The sequence below is a fragment of the Macaca fascicularis genome, chromosome 11 (genome assembly GCF_037993035.2).
Source record: "Macaca fascicularis isolate 582-1 chromosome 11, T2T-MFA8v1.1".
NCBI classification, from domain to species: Eukaryota; Metazoa; Chordata; class Mammalia; order Primates; family Cercopithecidae; genus Macaca; species Macaca fascicularis.
The window spans coordinates 28,950,342-28,971,659 of record NC_088385.1 but is presented as its reverse complement, the minus strand read 5'-3'; the positions used below and the strand labels follow the sequence as shown (position 1 = coordinate 28,971,659).

The 21,318-nt window shown below is 39.6% G+C and overlaps 1 protein-coding gene across 2 annotated transcripts in view; it reads right to left on the bottom strand.

Annotated features, from left to right (window-relative positions):
- Window positions 1-2,166: 2,166 nt before the first annotated feature.
- SSPN (sarcospan) overlaps window positions 2,167-21,318 on the bottom strand; it is a 38,121-nt gene continuing 18,969 nt past the window's right edge. For both annotated transcript variants that reach the window (XM_005570416.3, XM_005570414.4), the window contains exons 2-3: window positions 12,668-12,754; window positions 2,167-6,179 (exon numbers count right to left, since the gene is read on the bottom strand). In XM_005570416.3, coding sequence (XP_005570473.2) covers window positions 5,814-6,179; window positions 12,668-12,724 — 423 coding nt within the window. In that variant the 5' untranslated portion in view covers window positions 12,725-12,754 and the 3' untranslated portion in view covers window positions 2,167-5,813. The remainder of the gene's footprint in view (window positions 6,180-12,667; window positions 12,755-21,318) is intronic.

Sequence of the window (21,318 nt, the reverse complement as noted above, 5' to 3'; positions counted from 1 at the left end):
GTGGACTGATAGTGTACAAAAGATTGGTTTCTAAAAGTTGGGGTACAATATGCTTCTATTACATTAAGTTAGAAGTTATACGAAACACAGGAGAAATATCTCCAGTTCTACTTCTTCCTGGGAGAAGAACTGAGAGAAGACAGTCACATTCAAGGCACATCCAAATATGCAAAACAACAAAGGGATCCAACCAGTACATAATTTTGTGTGCTGTATGTCTATCTTCAAAAGTTGGTGCTATCTTATTTTAAAAGCAGGATTTCTGTTTGAGGCCCATTTCATGTTTCTGGTTTACAAAAAGGAAGTCACGGGCAGCAAAGCAGAGCTCCTTTTCTACTTTGATGTGAGGACAGGAGCCTGCAGCAATGAGGAGACCAGTCCCAGGCTATGTGGAACTGGGCTAAGGTAGGAAGAAACCAAATGTGTATTAAGCACCATCTAGAAGCCAGTTGCTTTGGTAAGTGCTGCTTCATTTAACCTTCCCCATGATGTTGTGAGGTAGTTATATTTTTCTCCACTTTACGCATGAGGAAACTACAGATGGAATGCTTTGTCCAAAGTCACACAGCAGTAAGTGGCAGCCAGACTTGCAACTCAAGGCCCTACCACCTTAACACGAATGATAGAAAGTCCGGATCATTGAGAAGTGTCTGCTCATATCCTTTGTCCACTTTTTGATGGGGTTGTTTCTTTCTTGTAAATTATATGTTTAAGTTCCTTGTAGATTCTGGATATTAGCCCTTTGTCAGATGGATAGATTGAAAAATTTTCTCCCATTCTGTAGGTTGCCCGTTCACTGTACTGATAGTTTCTTTTGCTGTGCAGATGCTTTTTAGTCTAATTAGATCCCATTTGTCAATTTATACGGCCAAAAAAACATATGAAAAAAAAGCTCATCATGCAAATCAAAACAACAATGAGAAACCATCTTACACCAGTTAGAATGGTGATCATTAAAAAGTCAGGAAACAACAGGTGCTGGAGAGGATGTGGAGAAATAGGAATGTGTTTACACTGTTGGTGGGAGTGTAAATTACTTCACCATTGTGGAAGGCAGTGTGTCAATTCCCCAAGGATCTAGAACCAGAAATATCATTTCACCCAGCAATCCCATTACTGGGTATATACCCAAAGGATTATAAATCATTCTACTATAAAGACACGTGCACACGTATGTTTATTGCAGCACTATTCACAATAGCAAAGACTTGGAACCAACCCAAATGCCCATCAATGACAGACTAGATAAAGCGAATGTGGCACATATACACCATGGAATACTATGCAGCCATTAAAAAGGATGAGTTCATGTCCTTTGCAGGGACATGGATGTAGCTGGAAACCATCATTCTCAGCAAACTAACACAGGAACAGAAAACCAAACACTGCATGTTCTCGCTCATAAGTGGGAGTTGAACAATGAGAACACATGGACAGAGGGAGGGGAACACACACCAGGGCCTGTTGGGGAGTGGGGGGCTAGGGGAGGGATAGCATTAGGAGAAACACCTAATGTAGATGACGGGTTGATGGGTGCAGCAAACCACCATAGCATGTGCATACCTATATAACAAACCTGAACATTCTGCACATGTACCCCAGAACTTAAAGTATAATTTAAAAAAAAAAAAAAAAAAAGAAAAGAAAAAGAAAAGAAAGTCCAGAAAAGAGAGTGTGTCCTGGGCTTGTGTGTCCTGGGCTTTACTAAGAACATAAAAAGAACCACTGTATTTTACAGTAGAATCAACTATTTAAATTGCCTCGGAGTTGGTAAGAGGGAGTCCTTGGGTTCTGATCTGAAATGGAAAAGGCTGTCTGTTTTCTTTATAATGAAATAGAGAATATGACTGAGTACATGTGCATTCCATTCTCCAGGACAAACTTTAGTTGCTATTGGTAGATATAAAGTAAGAATCAGCATTCCAGGTACGTTTTACAAGACTTTTTCCAGCCAGACTCTCTTTGCCTTGGGAGCAATTACAACCTTGACTTCTAGGATGGATACAGAGTAGCAAAACAGAGACAGTCACTGGAACAAAGGAGTCACAATATAATATTAGTTTTTGTCTTTTCAAAAACAGATTTTTGAAATAAACACTAATGAGAGATTTTATGTGGACCAGTTCATTTGTAACATAAGTTACTTTAAAGCACATCCAAACAGTGTTTTCAGAAATTATGAAAATTTTATTAATAAAGAAAATCAGCATTACACGTATCCCCTTTAAAAACAACCACCTCAAACATGTAGAAATGCTTTATTTCGTATTTGCTATTTGATCAATGTCAGAAAAATGAAACCACAACACCAAAGTACAGACCAGTATTTCTGAAGGGGATAATAATCATTTGAGATAATAAACTACTAGAAAATCAGAAGAAATGATTCAAGGTATTCATTTCAAAGGCTAAACCACTAATTCTTCATCCAAACAAATGTTTCCACTGTGAGTCAATACATTTGCCATCAGTTCTTTTTAATGCTATCCTGAATACACAATGTACACCTAAAAACATGATAGAGTGCTCTGAGAATAGTAAGAACTGATAGCCAACATGATTTACAGAAATTTACGGCTATGTAGCAATGGTTCAGAGACAATCTCTAGAAAATATGAAGGTACTCTTCATGATAGGAAGGATTGGTTTTGCAGGGCAGCTTTGAAGTTCCTTTCTGATTATCTTTAAATAACCACTCTACCCTCGTTCCTTGATCTCACCCTTTGCTAAAATTTTATAAATATATTCCAGACACACTGCATGCAAAAAGGGAAGTACAAGAATATTAAGATTCTCATGCCCTGGACATGAATAGAAAACATGTATATAATGTGTTCTCACTGTCAGAACAACCCATTGAAGTGTAAAGCTGGAAACCCCACAGTAGAGAGATATACACTTTTAATCCAAAGGAAAAAAAAAAAGTGAGGCCTGTTACTTGACTACAGTTTCCAGGGCTCTGGTGTAGCTATATTTTAGGCATAGCTCCAAGGAGCAGCCTCCACAAATTTGGATGGAGCGAGGGAGGCACAGATGGTGGTCACGTGAAGGCACAGACCGATCGAGTGGGCTCGGCTACAAAGTCTGTACATTTAGGCTGCTGTATTCCTCCCATTTCAAGTACTGCCAAGTCCGGGCTCTTCCCCGTCTTTCCAAAGTCTTGATTCATTTAATTCTCCTGAAGGAGGTGGAAGAGGAGGAGGGTTGCGCAAATCTTACTCTTTCATGGTTTAGAGGAGACAGTCACCATCTTGGCGCCTTGTCAGATTTTAAATGTAACATTTTGCTAAGTGTAAAGCTGTGTATCTGTTCCTTTTCTGTTGCCATTATTGTAACTTCAATATTTGCAAAACACAACATCAAAATACTTCAAATCTAGCCCAAAGCAGTTATTCAGGCAACACAATTCTTACACTTATCGATATACAGCGAGCTCATAGCAAAGAAATCTTTTCTTTCTTTCTTTTCTGTTTAGTTCTTTCTATTCACTTATGACTTTTTTTTCTCTTTGGGACGTAAGAATAATTTAATCATACCACAGTAATATCCCCATTTTATATATGTATAGTATACATATTATACTATTATATGGTTATACTATTATAGTGCTTATTACAATGTCAGCTCTTACAGGTTGCATTATTTAGAAAAAGGAAGCACAGAAGCTAAAATGATTCTACCGTTTGAAATACCCTGTGAATCACTGGTAAAGCCTAGGGCACCTTAAGGATATACAGAGTCTTAATTTTTAAATATAAAAACTTGCAGTGTTCACTATAAAATGTTGTTCCTAAAGAAATTCAGGATGCGCTTTCCGTGGTGCCTAATTCACGGTTACTAGCATTAAAGTGCTACTTTCTTACTCTTTAAAGATTCTCAGTTATTTTCTTCTTTGTGTAGGAAACTCTATCAAAAATCAAAACGGATTCAGTTACTGGCTTTTTTTGTTGTTGTTGTTTAAACAGGGCACAAGGTATTTTACAGGTCCTCATCATTCTTCTTGGTATTCTGTTGGTGTAACTTTTGTGTGTGATCAGTTCTGCTCCGGAGACTTGTCCACTAAGCTCTCCAATGTGTCTTTTTGGCTGGAGCTAATGTGTAGGAAGGCCATTTTTAAAGCAAATCAAAACATTCAAAGGTTTAACATCTGTTAATCGGGTGTTTTATCTAGAGGACATAAAAGATATTTACAATCCTCTAGCTTACTGACTTAACGCTTTCCTTTATACTGGATATTTATATTGTGTAGAAATGGACATCGTTATCACAATCCATGGAATTATTCCACTTTCTTCTAAAACAAACAAGAAAATGTTTTCCTTTTAGGTTAGAATTTCTTGATTAGTAAAGTATATCAATAGGCAATGCAGAGAGGCGAATTGAACTCAATTATTATCTTAATTTCTGCTTTCAACAAAGCATACTGATAAAGTTCTTGATACTATTTATGTTTCATGAATTTCCATTTTTAGCTCTTTCCTTAAAATATGGATAGTTCAGAATTTAAAAATAACAATAGTCACAGAGGGAAGTCTCCCCACCTTGGGGCATTTGTAATTTAAACCACAGTCACTTAACAACAAAACAACTAAAACTACCCTCCAATTCAAGGCCATATTGCTCAAATAAGAACTTCAGAATATTATTTTGATTTTGTAGGTTGACTAAGCATACGAATTAATAATAGGATTATGTATCAAATACAGTTTCATGAATGGAACACATCAGCATTACCCAATCTTCCTCAGACATAGGTTGGTTGCCAAGAGAGATACTTTTCAACATATCACAAACGTGCTATTTGTATAAACACTTCCCATTACGAATGCTCTTGTTTTTGTTTAAATGAGTGTTTTTAACCCGAGCTATTAATCACATTTTTTTTTCCTTGTGGTGCTTGGCTTTCAGAAGAGAGAATCTTCAGCCCTCTGCTCTTGTGAGAGTAATTTCTCTTAACACCGACAGTGTAGCGTAAGTACAGCCAGAGCTCATTAAATAGACTTCTGAGCATAATTATAATTAACAATTAGCTAGAAATTAGTTTTAATGATTTGTTTTAGATGATAGAATAGAAGCATAATGTAATTATTTTTAAACCTTCTACATCATTAAGAATACAACTACCACCACCTTTCAATTATTGAGAGGCAATCATCTAAAGCATTTAGCAAGTGATCTACTTACAGAGCCAAGCTAAGGGAGCTGAAGAGAAGGGCCGCCGCCCCAACCCAGGTGTTTATAATTATCTAGCCTTTTGCAAAGCCTCTTCCGTTTCTATTCTGCTCTTTAAGCTATTTCATGCCTTGAAGACGTCTCTACCAGGGAAAATAAAGAGACTCAGCTCTTCCCCCACCTCCTGCCTGTCTCCAAGACAGTGTGGCGCTGATGACTAGAGGTGGGAAGGACCAGAGGAAGATGCCACAAAATTTAGCAACTGGGCCTGAAATTCACCATTCACACCATCAAACTGGACTAACAGGAAAGAAGATTATGTAAGTAATGGATAAAATGAGTAATATGAATTAACGCCAGACTGTAAAGATAGAGCTATGCCATTCTTTCCTTGTTCAGTGTTCTGTTAACTTTTAATATTCCAAAATCAGTTTGGATCTTGCGTTCTCTTGAAGAATGTTAAAAAAAATACAATAGAAACCTGAAGAAATGCTATTTTATAAAAATATAAAAATATTCATTTAGAAGAGTGACTATTATTTGTTGTCAATGTTTTTTCCTTTCTTTGTTTAAAAATTTGTTTTTGTTTAACCTTGGCTACTCCATGTGCTATTTTTCTCTCGCAGCTTTGAGCAAGAATGTCAGATCTTTTGCTGGGGACCCTCGGAAGCCGTGAGGGAGCGCATCCTGACACCCACATAGAAGACCTGGTACCTATGTTTCCACATCACAAAGCAGGCCAACAAGCACACAAGGCCGCAGACCAAATTAAGAATCATCTGGATGAGTAAGAACAGTTTGAAAGTGCCAGTGACGCTGGTACAGTCCGTCACATCCCGGTAAACAAAGGTCCTGCTGAGCGGCTCCGAGGAGGGCAGTTTGCACTGGCAAGAGTCGAGTGTGGTCTCACAGGTAAACTGTGTGAGCTGCGAATAGTGGTGGGCAGCAAAGGCCACGGCCAGCACACAGACCGTCAGGCCCAGGGCACTCAGCAGAAAGTATAACAGCTGCAAGAAAGCAGAAGAAAGCCTTTCTGGTTACAAAGAACATTGGATGATGATTTGCAAAGCTAATTCATCAAAACTATTCTTTTTCTTCTCTCCCAGAAATTTGCTGATGGATAGGCTGTCTCTTCTTAGAAACACAGCACCTAAGACACGGAAATAGTTCCATGTTTATTTATTAGCAGGTAGTTCTTAAACCCTGATCACATTTTCACTTGCCATCCAGATGTTGGGCCCTTTTCAAGAGTTATGACAACCATATTAGCTGTATTGTGGGATGTTTTCGTCTAGATATTGCCACAGTTTAGATGAATCCCAAACAAGCTAGCCATCCCTGGATGACCTGTTGTGCTTATTTTGAACTCAGGAACTTCTGATATTAAGGCTGAAACAAGACTAGGAAGTAAAGAACAGGCTTCTGCAATACAAACACTGTGTGGGCCAAAATTAGCAATGATGGGTCAACTAATAGAATAGGTTCATTTTTTAAAAGACTATATTCAATGTAGTGATTGCCAAACTGTATCCATAAACATGAGAATCCCCAGCAAGAGGTTGCTGGGAGAAAACAAATTATGGCTCCAGAAGTCAAGTAACTTGATGTCAGCTTCACTGCCTGTGAAACGTACCCCAAGCCCAACAATGACCATGTGATTCCTGAGCATGAAAATCCACTTCTAAATGGTTCCGCAGTCACCAAGGTTTTGAACTCTGTTGGCCTCCAGGTTAACTTTTGGATTGAAAAAGTCTGGTTAAAGTTCTCACTCTGCTGCTAAAGGGCTGTGAGAACTCTGAATAATTTAGAGGTTTAGCTTACACCTGAAACATTCTGAGCAAAACTTGTGGGTGTTCACTGACATGGCCACAATAAAATCTATGGAACAAGAAATATTGTTGTGATTGAACTCACCTGCTAGAAATGTTGCTCTTAATGATCCACCTGCTGAGATTCTAGGTAAGGCTCAGAGTCCCCAGTTTTTGAGACTAGCATACATAGTTCTTAGTGCAAGAATTATATTACCACAGTCAAAATTTGCTCTCCACAGAGAACAATTCTGGTGAATGGCCTCTTCACAAAGTAATATTAGTTCCAGCCATTTCCAGGTTCAGATGAAAGTAGCTCTGAAAAGATGATGCCCTTCCCCCACCTTCCCTTATATATAATTCAAAATTAAAACATACATGTGACACTGTAAAATATGTGTACAAAAGTCCTCCAAATGAGTGTTTTCCACACAGTGATGATTTCAAGTGTTTTCAAGTCTTAAATTTGGAATTCTATATTTACATTTTTACTTTTTCTCTTTCTTGAGTGGTATGTGTGCATGTATGTGTGAGTGTGGGTGCACATACTAGTTGCTGGTGCCCTAAGCTTATGTCTGGTTTGCCTGTAAGGGAATCCATCAGGGATTACATACAGCTTGACTGTATACCTAAGGTCACTGGAAGAGAGTAGAATTAGTTAAAGCCATTAATTTTCTTAATACATCTTAATTAGTATCATGGATTCTTTAGATCTTTTCATCAAAGAGATCTTAAACACATTCTTTTTCCTTTTCAAATCATTTAAAGGATTGTCAGATGTAACCTAAGTATCTTCATCTGTGAAACAGTTTATAGAAACATCTTATATCTCAGGGACATAACAAGGATTATACTCAATATTAGTGTTCCTTGGAGGAAGAGAACCAGATAAATACAAAGTGGCACCATCATAAAACTTTTTTTTTTTTAAGAGATGGAGTCTTGCTATGTTGCCCAGGCTGGTCTCAAACTCCAAGCCTCAAGTGATCCTCCCACCTCAGCCTCCCAAAGTATTGAGATTAGAGCTGTGAACCACTTCGTCTGGACCTCAATATTTTCAGTGACTATACTTTATGCAAAAATTGGAGTTTTTAGCCTAAAAATATGGATTTATTTTGTAGGACCAATGGAGCAGAATATTTGAATAATTCTGGGTTGTTCTGAAATATTCAGGCTTGATTACTGACTTCAAACTCTTGGTGCCAAGAGCCAAATTAAACTGTCTTGACCACACTCTGTGTGTGTGTGTGTGTGTGTGTGTATGTGTGTACCCAAGTAGCTGTGTTCCCAGTACAGCCAGCAGAGAACTGGGAACAGTTTGCTCTGGGAACAATGGTATATCTATGACTTTACTAGCAGGGAAGGCCCAGGTTAAAGTGATCATTTCCCACCTAGTAGTCATCTGCTTAGTAGAATGGCCCCAAATGGAGTTTTCTCTACTTGTTTTATCGCCATCAGTGGATGGAAGTGGGGGGTAGGGTTCTTGTGATAACCTTCCTACCTCTAACATACATACATCCTTAGATAGCAACTTCTTCTTCTTCTTCTTCTTCTTCTTCTTCTTCTTTTCCTTCTTCTTCTTCTTCTTCTTTCTTCTTCTCCTTCTCCTTCTCCTTCTCCTTCTTCTTCTTCTTCGCCTTCTTCTTCTTCTTCGTCTTCTTCTTCTTCTTTGAGACAGAGTACAGTGGCTTGATTTCAGCTCACTGCAACTTCTGCCTCCTGGGTTCAAGCAATTCTCGTGCCTCAGCCTCCTGAGTAACTGGGACTACAGGTGCGTGCCACCACACCCAACTAATTTTTGTATTTTTTTGGTAGAGACAGGGTTTCACCATGTTGCCCAGGCTGGTCTCGAACTCCTGACCTCAAGTGATCCTCCTGACTCAGCCTCCCAAAGTGCTGAGATTACAGGCATGAGCCACTGCATCCAGTTCCTTAGATAGCAATTTTCTGTAACATTTGTTGGGGCAATATCTTGAAGCAATGACAATAATCCCTCATTCTCAATCTGCAAATAATTCAAATAGTTGAAAAATATTTTATTCATGATAGTCACAAAAATCCATTTGCTGAAAATGGGAATTTTGTCTATTTTAAAAGATGACTTTTTGGCTCAGAGATTAAAAGATGTGCCCAAGACCATTTAACACGTGTGCAGCAGTACTGGCTGATGATTAACAGCCTGAACCAGGGAGTCAGGTTGCCTGGGTCGGTATCCTGGTTCTCCCCTCACTAGCCATGGTCCTTGGGCAAATTCATCAATCCCTGTGCACCTGTATTTCTTCATCTGTAAACCTGGCATGATCATAATAGCGCCTACTTCACAGGATAATTACAAGGATCAAAAGAGTTGATGTCTGTAAAGAGCTTAGAACAGCGTCTGGTATACAGGAGCACTATTTAAGTATTTGTGAAATAATAAGCAAATTAGTAGAGATGGAAAGAGCTGCCAGTTCTCAGGACTGAGGATATTAATTCGACTGCCTTTGTCTTATTTTGTCATGTGGGAGTAACAACGCATTCTTGGCTTGTAGGAAGGATGTAAACATTTACACAAACACAGTGGTTGCTCAATTTTAATTGAACCGTTTATGCTAGAACCCAAGGAGAACACAAAGAAAAACCATGCCCCTTAGCTTCCCTGAGTATGAATAAATTTACATCGTGCATATCTATCTCACACATAATGACTCGGCTTCTCCCAGTCGGGAAAGCATCAGGCCAAGTAAACTAGAAGCCACGGAATCAAGTTTCTTATCCATTTTAAGACATAAATACATACTCGATCCCCCCTAAAGCCTGCGGGCTGCATCTGCAGCGCTGTGGCATTCTTCCTTCATGGCTTTTAACTCATCTGACAGCAACAAGCTTCTGGGTTAGAATCTGTAATTTAAAATCAAGTGGCTTGTTTTACCTACACGACACGAATAAACTATAAGGAAGAGTGTTTACGATGACCTTGGGAATCCGAGCAAATACATCTTGATAAAAGCCCGGCGCCCGAGGCATCTGTCTTGCGGGTGTCAGCCCATCAGCCTGGCGCTGCGCAGCGGGCGGAGGCGCGGTGGCCCCGGGCGCTTATGTAACAGCAGCGCCCGGGCGCGTCTCCGCTCGCTCGCTGCCTTTAATTGGTACCCGGCCTGCAGCTTTCACGTTCGGTGACCTCGGGAGGAGGGTGTTTCTGCTCCAATTTAATTACCTTCCCCGGTGGCCTGAACGGGAAGGGCCCCTCTGCAGCGCGCCGCTTGGGAGGAGGCTGCCGCAGCAGCTCAGGGCCTCCTGGATGTGGACAGGAGGGAACGTGCCCCGGAATGTTTCCGCAGGCACATGCCCCCGACACGTTTCGGAACCTCCAGGGGAGCCCTGAGAAAGTCAGGCCACTGGGAAAGACAGGAAGCGTCACCTGCGGCCGATGCCCAGCCAAGACCAGAGGCAGAGCCCGGGGAGGAAGAAGGAAAGCGCTGGTGGCATCGAGGGCCTGCGAAAGGACCCCACCCCCAATTCCCGACCCCCTAGAGGACTGTCTCAGCTTGAGGAAAAAAAAAAAAAAAAAAAAAGAGCCCGTGACTATTGTCTGTAAGAGAAAGGGAGGGTGTGTGTGTGTGCACACGTGCTGACTACAATGAGACTGTCATCATGGCCTGTTTGCTTGTCCTGGCTATCTGTGCACTCAACAGGAGGAAATAAATCCTCAAACAAAGCTTAGGCCAGGGTCCAGAGATGGGGGCACCAAAACGCGGCTATGCTGATGAGAAACGCCCTATGAAGATGCATGTTATGCCTCCGTCCCCACAGTAGTGTGAGAAGCATAAGGGAAGTCAGCTGTCCCCTGTTGTGTCATTGGAAAATCTGGAGATGGGCTGAAGCTCACTTTCAAACTGAAGATAATGTAGCATGCAACCTTAGAAAGCTAGCAGCAAGCATCAAGAAAGGTCATGTTCAGGAGAAGAGAAAAGTGCCTCAGTATTTGTCAATGCCTGTCACGGGTGGAAAAAAGAGGCAGCTAATAGATCTTCCTAGTGGGGAATCCTCAACCTGGCTGACATTGGCAGTGATTTTTTTTTCTATTTTTTTTTTTCTCTTACTCCCTATTTTTACTAAGGTGCAGATGTTGAGATGGTATTGGGGCCTCTCTCAAGCTGATGCTTTTGCCTCTGCTGTTTTCTGGGATCATCTCGGGGGAAAATGAAGGCATTTCACATAAACTAATAAAAACCTAGTTTGAGGTGTTCTTCAGCCACTGGATGAAGTTCTTGTAATTTAACAGGCCATTTCTTACTAAGCTTTCTGGCTTCATTTTTTTTTTTATTTTTTTAAATCACCAAGCCTTGCTGTTTAGTCAAACCTCTACAAAAAAATAGTAAACATAGACTGATAGACTGATATCTACGCTATCTGGCCTTCTTTCAAGGAAAGTCCTCAGACAGAAAAGTATAATTTCCAAATGAAGGCATATCCACCAAAATTCTAACTTCATCATTTAAAAAAGTAGTATCTATTAATTTTTTACCTAGAAAAGTTACAACTATTGGAGAACATTTCAAAATTAGAGAAAAACTGAAAAATGCACATACAATCCCACCACTGATAGATAATTGTATTTTCTATGCTCATTAAGAGCTTTTATTTTTTCTGTAAGATAATGTCATATATTTTGTGTAATCAGCTTTTAAAAATTAGTTATTATAATGTAAACTTTTGTATTCTATTACTTTTTGTAGCATGATTTTAAAAGGTATCATCCCATTGCTTTTTTATGTCAACAGCTTCAATTATACTGGAATCTTCCAACACATCTTATTTTTTTCACCTTAGTCACTTCCAAATAATGTCATTCACTTACTTTTATGTCTGATGTTTTCTTATTGTAGTGAACAAAAAAATCCAGTTTTTATACGTTTTCTTGTAGAAGAAAAAACAAGTCAGTGGACAAAATTTAAAAAAAAAAAAAAGATTAAAGAAAGCTTTGTATTCTTTGCTACAGTGGTTGAGAGAAAATGTAGGAATTTGCTTTCTACTAGCTCTGATTGCTAAGTTCTGTGTCTATGTCCTCATACTCTGAAAGCGAATGTCTTTGCTTCCCTTTGGGGTAGATTCTGTTGTGCAGTGAAAGTGCTGTGTACTTGAATTGGCTCCAGCCAAATGCACTGTCCCTAACAGAAAAAAGATACACACAAATGAAAGACACACTTGCTTGCCAAACCACGCATATCCCATCGCCCGTCCCCCACTTTGCCCTGAGAGTCTTGGCACAGAGCATTTGGATGCACCCAATGTACTTTTTCTGTCCCAGTGATCCCACCTACAAGAGGAAATACACTTAGACTGCTTCATTATTAAAATATCCCAAATAACCCCCGAGATATGGAAGTGGGCACTGAAAGAGACACTTTTTTCTGGCCAAGTGTTTTGTTGAACTGATGAATTTTCAATATTCCTTTTAAGGGCATTGAAGGACAGACTTCATATCCTCCAGGCCAACCCAGTTCATGGAAATTAAGACTTAAAAAACAAAATCAGCATTACCTTTGAGGTCTGGATCAATGCCCTCTTAAAACATTTTTTGGCGTGCCTAAAAATGCAATTTCTAGACTAATCAGATATGCAACCCCTTCAGAAGGCACTCCCTTATTTTGTACTTGGGTTTCTTTCTATGTGATGATAAAAGAGAAAGAACAATCACAACTTACTTTCATAGAAAATTGAATACATGTCCGTTCGTCAACCTGATATGAGACACAAAGCATAAACAAGCCAAGATAGGCCACTAAGCAGACCTGCAATGGAGAACACAGAAGAAAGGATGTTATCAGGGCACGTTGTGCGTTCAAATGACATCAGTCTCAGCGTCTTGCCCCAGTCACATCCATGTTATAAAGCTGTTCATTTCATTTACTTATCTTTATGTACTGTGTTTTTCTTTCAACTGTTGGAAAACCACTTTAAAATTAGTAAAATCAATTGATTTCCACTTAGCCAGCATTTACTAAGTTCTTTTGATATGCCAGGTACTATACAAAATCCTTCAGAGTATGTGATGAGGAATAAAGTTTACTCAGTGTTCATCAGTTTACAATCCAGTGAAAGCCAAAATAAATGCACACCATATTCTAAGGTAGGACATTTCACGTTAAATATTATTCAAAGAAGTACAAAAAGAGGAAGAAATTACATTGAGTTGGGCGATATAAAAGGCTTCCATTAAGACATGGATTTGAAATGGTCCTTGAAAGAAATGAAACATGATTACTAACATTAGCTGAATATTTACTACATGCTGGGGCTCTTCTAAGGGCTTTGTATTATATTCCTCCTGTAATTGCTTTATATTGTATGCCCTCCTGTAATTGCCACAAAATCCTATAAGGTAGGTGATACTATGATCCTCATATTGTAAGTGAGAAAGAAAAGGCACAAAGCCTTTTCTTTGGAACCAGGATTCAAATCAGGTAGCTTGGGATAAAGCAGCACCATAAGCAATAGCACAGAGGAAGAGCCGCACAGAGAATGTGTTGAAAGAACAGCAAATGCACACCCATAGTTTAAAATAACGACATATAGGTTGGGTGCGGTGCCTCACGCCTGTCATCCCAGCACTTTGGGAGGCTGAGGCGGGTGAATCACCTGAGGTCAGGAGTTTGAGACCAGCCTGGCCAACATGGTGAAACTCTGTCTCTACTGAAAATACAAAAATTAGCCGGGCGTGGTGGTGCACACCTGTAATCCCAGGTACTCGGGAGACTGAGGCAGAAGAATCGCTTGTACCTGGGAAGCAGAGATTGCAGTGAGCTGAGACTGTACCATTGCACACCAGTCTGGGCAACAAGAGTGAAACTCCATCTCAAAAAAAAACAAAAAAAAAAAATATAGAGCACAAAGGGTAGGATGAAAATCTGGGGACACAGGATTGATTTAGTACGTAGTGGCACTCCCTTGAAAATTTCTGAGAAGAGAATGACATGATTTGAGAGACACATTTCAGGAAAATTAGCAGTGATGTTGGGTGGGTCGGCAGTGAGAACATCAGGGTATTATTTTACTAACCTGAGCAAGATCAACATATGAGGTGAGCCAGAGCTCAGATAGTAGCACGCAAATTCAGAAAAAGAGATGGAGATGACAGGCACAGTAAAAGCTGAATCTATACATCTTGGCTATTGCATAACTGATGGGAGGACCTGGAGAGGGAGAAACCGGAAGTGACCTCCACACTTTGGAGCATCAGTGACAAAAAGACGGTGGACGTGCCTACTGAAAGAAGGCTGGCCAGAGAAACGGCAGCTTTGAGGGAAAATATACTCCATCTGTTCGTTAAACTGCATTTTCTTTTTCATGAACTAGACTTTTTAGAACCAGGATTTAGAGTTTCTAATCAAAGCATATCTATTCACATTGAATTTTGGAAAGCTTAAAACATTGATAAATTTCCACACTTTTAAAATAGAAAATATAAGCAACAGAATTGCATTTCCTGATAAGCACAATTATCCTAGAGACAGATGTTGAAAGAGTGGCTGAGAGTCACCTAGCAAGTCATTAAACAACTGGTTTGCACATACTCATACTTCCTACCCCGGGGTCAGCTTCAAACCATAGGCAGTCTCTGTTAGGGTGGAGAAATCATTTGCAAAGCCAACATGGCATTTTCAGGTAAAACTTCTATCCTCTTCTCCCTTTGATTACACAATCAATAAGCTACCTATGCCCTCATCCATTGCCAAGTTGTAGGTTGTTCAGATTTCTATTGGACCATGAAGTCAAAAGCCAAGCCTTCTCTTACTACAGACTGTTTCCAGGGTTTTCCATCATTGAATGGAAATGGTTGCTAGGTTTAATAGCAGGATATAATATTTGCAGTGGAGAGACACAGCATTAAAACATGTGAGCATGGCATGGACTGAAGAGATCTGGAGAGAAAATAAAACAGATAGGACCCAGGGAGGCAGCTTTTCAGCAGAAGACTTGCAGATACAAAAGTAAAGATACTGAAGTTATTCGTGTAGCCCCTAACATGGCATTTTCAAGTCAGGATGAAGCTCTTTTGTAAAGTTTATTTGTAAAAAATACTAAATTGAAGGATAAGTTTGATAAGAACTGTAGGGGTTTACTATTTATTCTCACATTAAGAATTTACAAAACTTGAAACAATCAAAGAAAGACCTACTTTTTGTTTATTGGTGACACACCAGATTGAGGGTTGTAATCCTGCTTATATCCCTAGACACATGCCTGTGAGTTTCTGTCTGCAGGTGCAAAGGGTCAGGCTCTCCCACATAACTGCCTTCTTCCCTAGAGACTACCAGCTGAAGTTGGCAATCGCCAAGACTTTCCTCTTTGTCTTCATAAGAGACACATTCCAGTAATAAGGCCTAACTAGCACCTTAAAAATCTGATTCAGTGCCTCTACTTGAACAAAATTTCTGATTTCAGCAGTAGCTCCTTCTTTGTAGCCTTCATTTACCCTGGTATCCAGAAAGAAGTTGCATAGGAACACATGACCTCATTCTAGAGCATTTCACTTATTCAAGTCACAGAATTTTATGGAGGACATACAATAAGCAGGCCCTGTGTTATTGTATGATCCTGGGAAATGAGAGATGGAAAAACAGGCCCTAACACCAAGGACTAACCAGCATCTAAGGATCTCCCAGTCCAGTGAGAAAAGAGAGGATAATGCAGTTGGGCTATTGTAAAAGTACTAGGACTACATCTGCTATAGGAATACCCAGAAGGAATAACTACCCTGATGGAAACTTGGGGAGACTTCCTGGAGAAAGATGAGTTTTGAGGATATGCAGAAAGTGGCTAGGAGAGTGTGAGGAAAGGTATTCTGTGCAGAGAGTAATAGAGGTGCAAAGGCACGAAGAAAGGCAGAGTAAACATTTGAGGATTCCTCTAGGTCCGGTGCAGAGAAAAAAATAAAAGGCAAAAGACGTATTTGCAGCAATGGACAGGAAGTAGATCACAAAGGACTTTGATTTCAGCTAGGACATTTTCAGCAGCAGAAGGGTGTGACTGACTTTGCCTTTTAGAATGGTCCTTCTGGCTATGAAGAATGGATTGGATGGGGGCAATTCTTGGGAAGAGAAGACCACCTACAGGCCATTCTTCACCTGAGAAATGATGAGTGTCTGAGCTCAGGTAGAAGTAGTGATAGGGAGTGGGTGTGTTTGAATGACAGTAAAAAAACTGAATCCACAGGTTCTAAAGACTGATTAAGGTAAAGATGTAACAGCTGAGGAGAGGGAGAGGTCAGGAAGGTGCTGCCAGGTGGGTGCTGTGGACATTTAATGAGATAAGATAGAAAAGGAGGGGCAGAATGGGAGTGGGAATGATGATCCCACATGGACACAAAGTGCAGCCATATGGGCTTAGAGCTCAGGAACGAGACCTGGGCTGGAGACAAGGATTTGTTAGTCATCACCATATGTGAAGCAATTGACACCACAGGAAACAGTGGCCCATCCAGAGAGAGTCTGAAAACAGAAAAGGGTCCAGTTAGTTACCCAGTTATGAAGAATCTTTGAATTTTTTGAACAGAAAGCATCTCAGGTATATTTCTTATAATTGTAGTTCTATGTCATGTCATATCTAAAAATTACGAAATGGATTGTCCTTTTAGATTTGTCCTTTTAGATTTTTGAAAGCTTCAATTTAGGTTCTTGTACAGGGTATTTGCTATAAAGCTTAAATGTATTGAACATATTTTAATTTCTTGGCCTTCTGATAGGGTTTGATATGGTCTAAGGTGAGAGGGGACTTTCATTTTTTTTACCTACAGCTTTGCATGTTATAACAAGACTTCTTTATCAGAGAGTTTATTGATGTTCAGTGTAAGCATGTTTTAGAAGGGTAGGCTTTACTGATACTGAACTAAAGGTTTTCTGGCCATGGAGAGAAAACCAGATTTCTCATGCTAGACTAAGGGTTTTGTTTCCTGAGCTGGCAGGATGTGTACGTGCCAGGAAGACACGGCATTCTGGCTTCCCAGCAAGGAAGGGGGAGCTCATGTTAGTGGGCAGTGAGACCCGCCAGGCCTATCTGGAACGACATTCCTAGAGTCCAGGCCAGAGCTCCCATTAGATATGGTGAGGTGAAGCCCACGGCACAGGAAGAAGGCAGTTATGTAAGGATTTCAAGAAGGCGCTTGTTGGACCAGACACCCAGATGGCGGTGTCACAGAGCACAAAGCCAAATGGCACATGTGTGGCACTGGGAAGGCTAGTGCTGAGAGGGCAAAGGGCAACTAGCATTTAAAAGCTTGTTGAGATTTAGTCAATGTGCGTGCAAATAATTAAGTTGATAAGAAAAACTTAAAGTGATTTTTAATGGAAAAAAGAAAGACAGTAATCATGACTTTAACTTATTTTCGGATGTGTGTTTCTACAATTGGTTTAGCGTGAAGAGAAAACTGAAGTCCTAAATTCCACATTCTGCCTGAAGATATCCTTTTTGTCCATGCAGAGTGAAGTCTGCATTTTCTCTTGTGAGCTAGAAAGTTAGACAGGGCTGAAATGGTCTCTGAATGTTAAATCCATTTTTGTAGATGTGCGAGTCCTGAGTCTTGTCACACATTGTCTTTGTCTTTGTTATTTGGCCTATTACACCTGCGGTGGTGTCTTTTGAGGGTTTGTACTATGAATAAAAGGTAGATACTGGACCAGTGTCTCGGAGATTTACCTGCTTGTTATTTTTTTTTTCCTTTTGATTTTGTCATAGCTGGAAGGTACCACCCTAAAACATTTTGCGAGAATGAGAATTATTGATATTTACTCTCTCCATGTCGTATGTATTTATATTCTGGTCTTGTGACATTCACACAACCTCCAATTTATTTGTTTTCTTCTTTTTGTTGTCAACCGAGCTGCTTGACAGGGTTATCTGGGGAATACAACCTTTCCCTGTCAAATGCCTTTCAATGTTTTTCTTCTCCTTCCTTACCCCCGTTTCATTGTATACCTGCAATGGGACTCTATTTCTGTTAGTTAATCAACTTTCACCTTTGTATTTAAAGTGCTTTAATCCAATCAATATAGTAACAAGATGAACTCTCATCTCATGTTTACAAAATCAATTGGTCAACAACAGAAGTAGCAGAACTGTAAATGTTTCTCCGAATATTTCTTAAGAGAATTTCCATGGATTGTCACCTATTTAATAAACATTAAGGTAAACTATTAGAATTCATTTTCAACAAATGATAAATATATTACAGTCTGTTAATTGAGGATAGTCTTAGGAGGATTGTTTACACATAATAGACCAGAAAATTAAATGGCATGCAACAGAACATTTCACACGGATCTATTAAAGGCTGCTTATCCAATCAAGATTTCAGAAAGACTGGAGAGAATATTTTAGCCTGACTTAAACATTTTTACTGGATTCTCATTGCCACTGCCTTATGGTAAGACAAAGCCTAAGAGAGTGGTTCAGAATCACTTGAAGAGGTGGGTAAATACTGGCCTCATCCTCAGAATTTCTGATCCAATAGGTCTGGGGTAAGGACTGAGAATTTGCATTTCTAACAAATTCCCAGGAAATGCTAATGCTGCCCGTGCTGGGACGACCCTTTTGAGAACCACTAGGCTAAGCTGTAAGCACAGTGCTCTAAATGCTGATGTCTGGGGTGGGGTTTATCGAAATGGTTAGGGGTCCAGAGTGACACTGACTACTGGAATTTCCTATAGAGAGTTGTTTATTATAAACAATAATATAATAACAATAGTATACCATTTATGAGTATTTACAGAGTGTTAAGCCCAGTGCTGAACACCTGACATGCATTCTTGCATTTAATCATCTCAAGAATGCATTTTTCAAGGGAGAGAAAACTGAGTTTTTAGAAATGTAAAAGGCTAGATATACATTCATTGCCCTTGAATTGTTTGTATTACTATTATGTTACAAAGGTGTTGGCTCCATTTGTTTCCCCATAAAGAAATGTAGTCTCTGCTATCATAGGAGTCCTTCAAATTGGGGGAGAAATCCCTCTGTCTTCACTGCTATTTAAATATGACCTCACTGCAGAGCCTGTTTCCTCAATGTATCTGACTGGTGGTTTGAGGAACATCTCTAAATCTTCGAGTGTGATGTGGCATTCTGCTACTGTTAAAGGTCATCAGCCACTCCAACCCAAAGCAAAACAATCACCTCGAAAATTGCACCACCTCTACAGTGGTGTGATGGTAAATGTCTAACAACCAATTAGAGAAGGGCTATTTGTAGCATTTGCTAATTTCCATGGTATGACTACTTCTACCATGGCTGATTTCAAGATAACCAACACGAAGTCACTGAGCAAAGCTGGGAAGAGGTGCATGCCATCAGCTGTTAGAAGTCCATCAGAAATGCTCCAGCATGCTCCTGCACCTCCATCCCATTTCTGCCTTTTCTGGGTCCCTCTTTTGACAGAAGTATCTGATTAACAAGTGAGATTGGTTTGTATCTAAGTTTGGCACATTACTCATTACTAATTGCTTGGAATCCCTACAATCAGCCTACATAATCTGTATAAAGATACAGGGGAGGGTGCCAAGGAGAAATCATAGTACTTATTTCCTGATTTGTGGGAATAGAGGAAGAATGGTTACAGCATAAGCTTTGAGATCTTGCTATCAATGGCCACCCTAATCTAGGTATCACTCTCCAACTGAATTTAGCTCAACCTTTACTGTGGTAGGGACTGGGAGTATAAAGAAGAAGATATGGTCTTCGCCCTTTAGAAAATCACAGTTTAATCCCCAGAGGAACGGAGGCACAGGAAAATGTATTGCCATGGGTAATGTCATTTGACCAGTCCATGCCAGGTGTAAATATGAGCGGCTGACAGCAGCTTATACAACCCCTGCCTTGCTGATCACTTACCAAAATCCCTCATCCATTTTATAATGTAAGAAGCACTGAATCAGCTACCTTTTTTTCCCCCAATGTATTATGTTTTTAAAGGCAAAATTTTTGGTGTTAATCATATAGGGCTTCAATATGGTAGAATTATGAATGATATCCCCTTCCTACATTTGTTATTATTATTATTAATTCTTTTTCATTATATTTTTAGATAAAAGCAAGATAAAGGAACACAAAATGTACTCTTTTCCCTAACTGGATAAGGCAAGAAAGGTGAAAATGGTGCAAAGCATGAAACATCAAGTAACGGTTCATTCAATAAATGATAACTGCTTATTTGGTTCTGTAAAATCAAGTATAGAACTATAAACATAATTAAGGAGACAGGGTTACATAGTGGGAAGAAGATGGGCATTAAAGTTTGAATCTTGACTCAATTACTTTGCTAGCCAAATGATCTTGGACAAAGCTGTTTAATTTTTTTAGCCTCAGTTTCCCTATCTGTAAAATGGAGATGATAATGTCATGTTCACATGGCAAATATACTGTATATCACAGAATCGATAGCTGTGCTGTCAGAGTGCAGAGCCTGGCTCTTAGCCACTGCATGGCACAGTCACCTGCCTGAAGGAATCTTGACAGCACTATAAGCAAGAACTGCAGAGATCTGAAGAACATTCTACCATCTGCTCCTCTCCTGAATTGCTGAAGCACCAATCCTGAGGCAGTGTGAAAAACAAAGTCTTTGAGGTCCAAATGACCATGCGGGCTGGGGGACCGTGACTTAGTCATTGAGACTCAGTCTTATCACGTAGAAGATGGAGAAAATGAGAGTTAGTAATTGACTTTTAAATATCATAAATAACGTGTCTGGAATTGTAGTAGGTATTTTTCCCCATCTCACAGGAACTCAAACTGTGCTTAAGTTCAAGCCGAAAATGAATAACAGATGTAAACATAAGCACTCAGTCACATCTTAGAAATAATCTCATTCTGCTCATTTAACAAATATTCCTTGTGTAACTACCATGTGCCAGGTACTCTTTGAGGCTTGGAGATACCACAGTGAAAAGAAGAGAGAAAAATCCCTGCCCTGATGGGGCTAAAGTGGAGAGGCAGACCATAAACAAATAAATAAGTATATATATAACCTGTCAGCTCTTGAGAAGAGCTATGGAGAATATAGCAATTATCATCATAGTTTCTTTTCCCAACAAACATGACATACAGTGATTAGTAAAATACAAATAATAAATCCTTAAAGTGATATGTTCTCCCTTAAAAAATGAATTGGTAATGCCCAGCAACCCTTTTAAAAAAAAGGTAGATGTTTGAGAGCCTTGCAGGCTCTGTTATTTCAACAACATGCATCCACTATAAGTATCTAAGAATTCACAGGTTTCATAGACAACATACGAATGCCCCTGAGAAAGGACAACAAAAGTGAACTGTAAAGTATTATGGCAAGATAGGCCACATACCTAAAGACAGA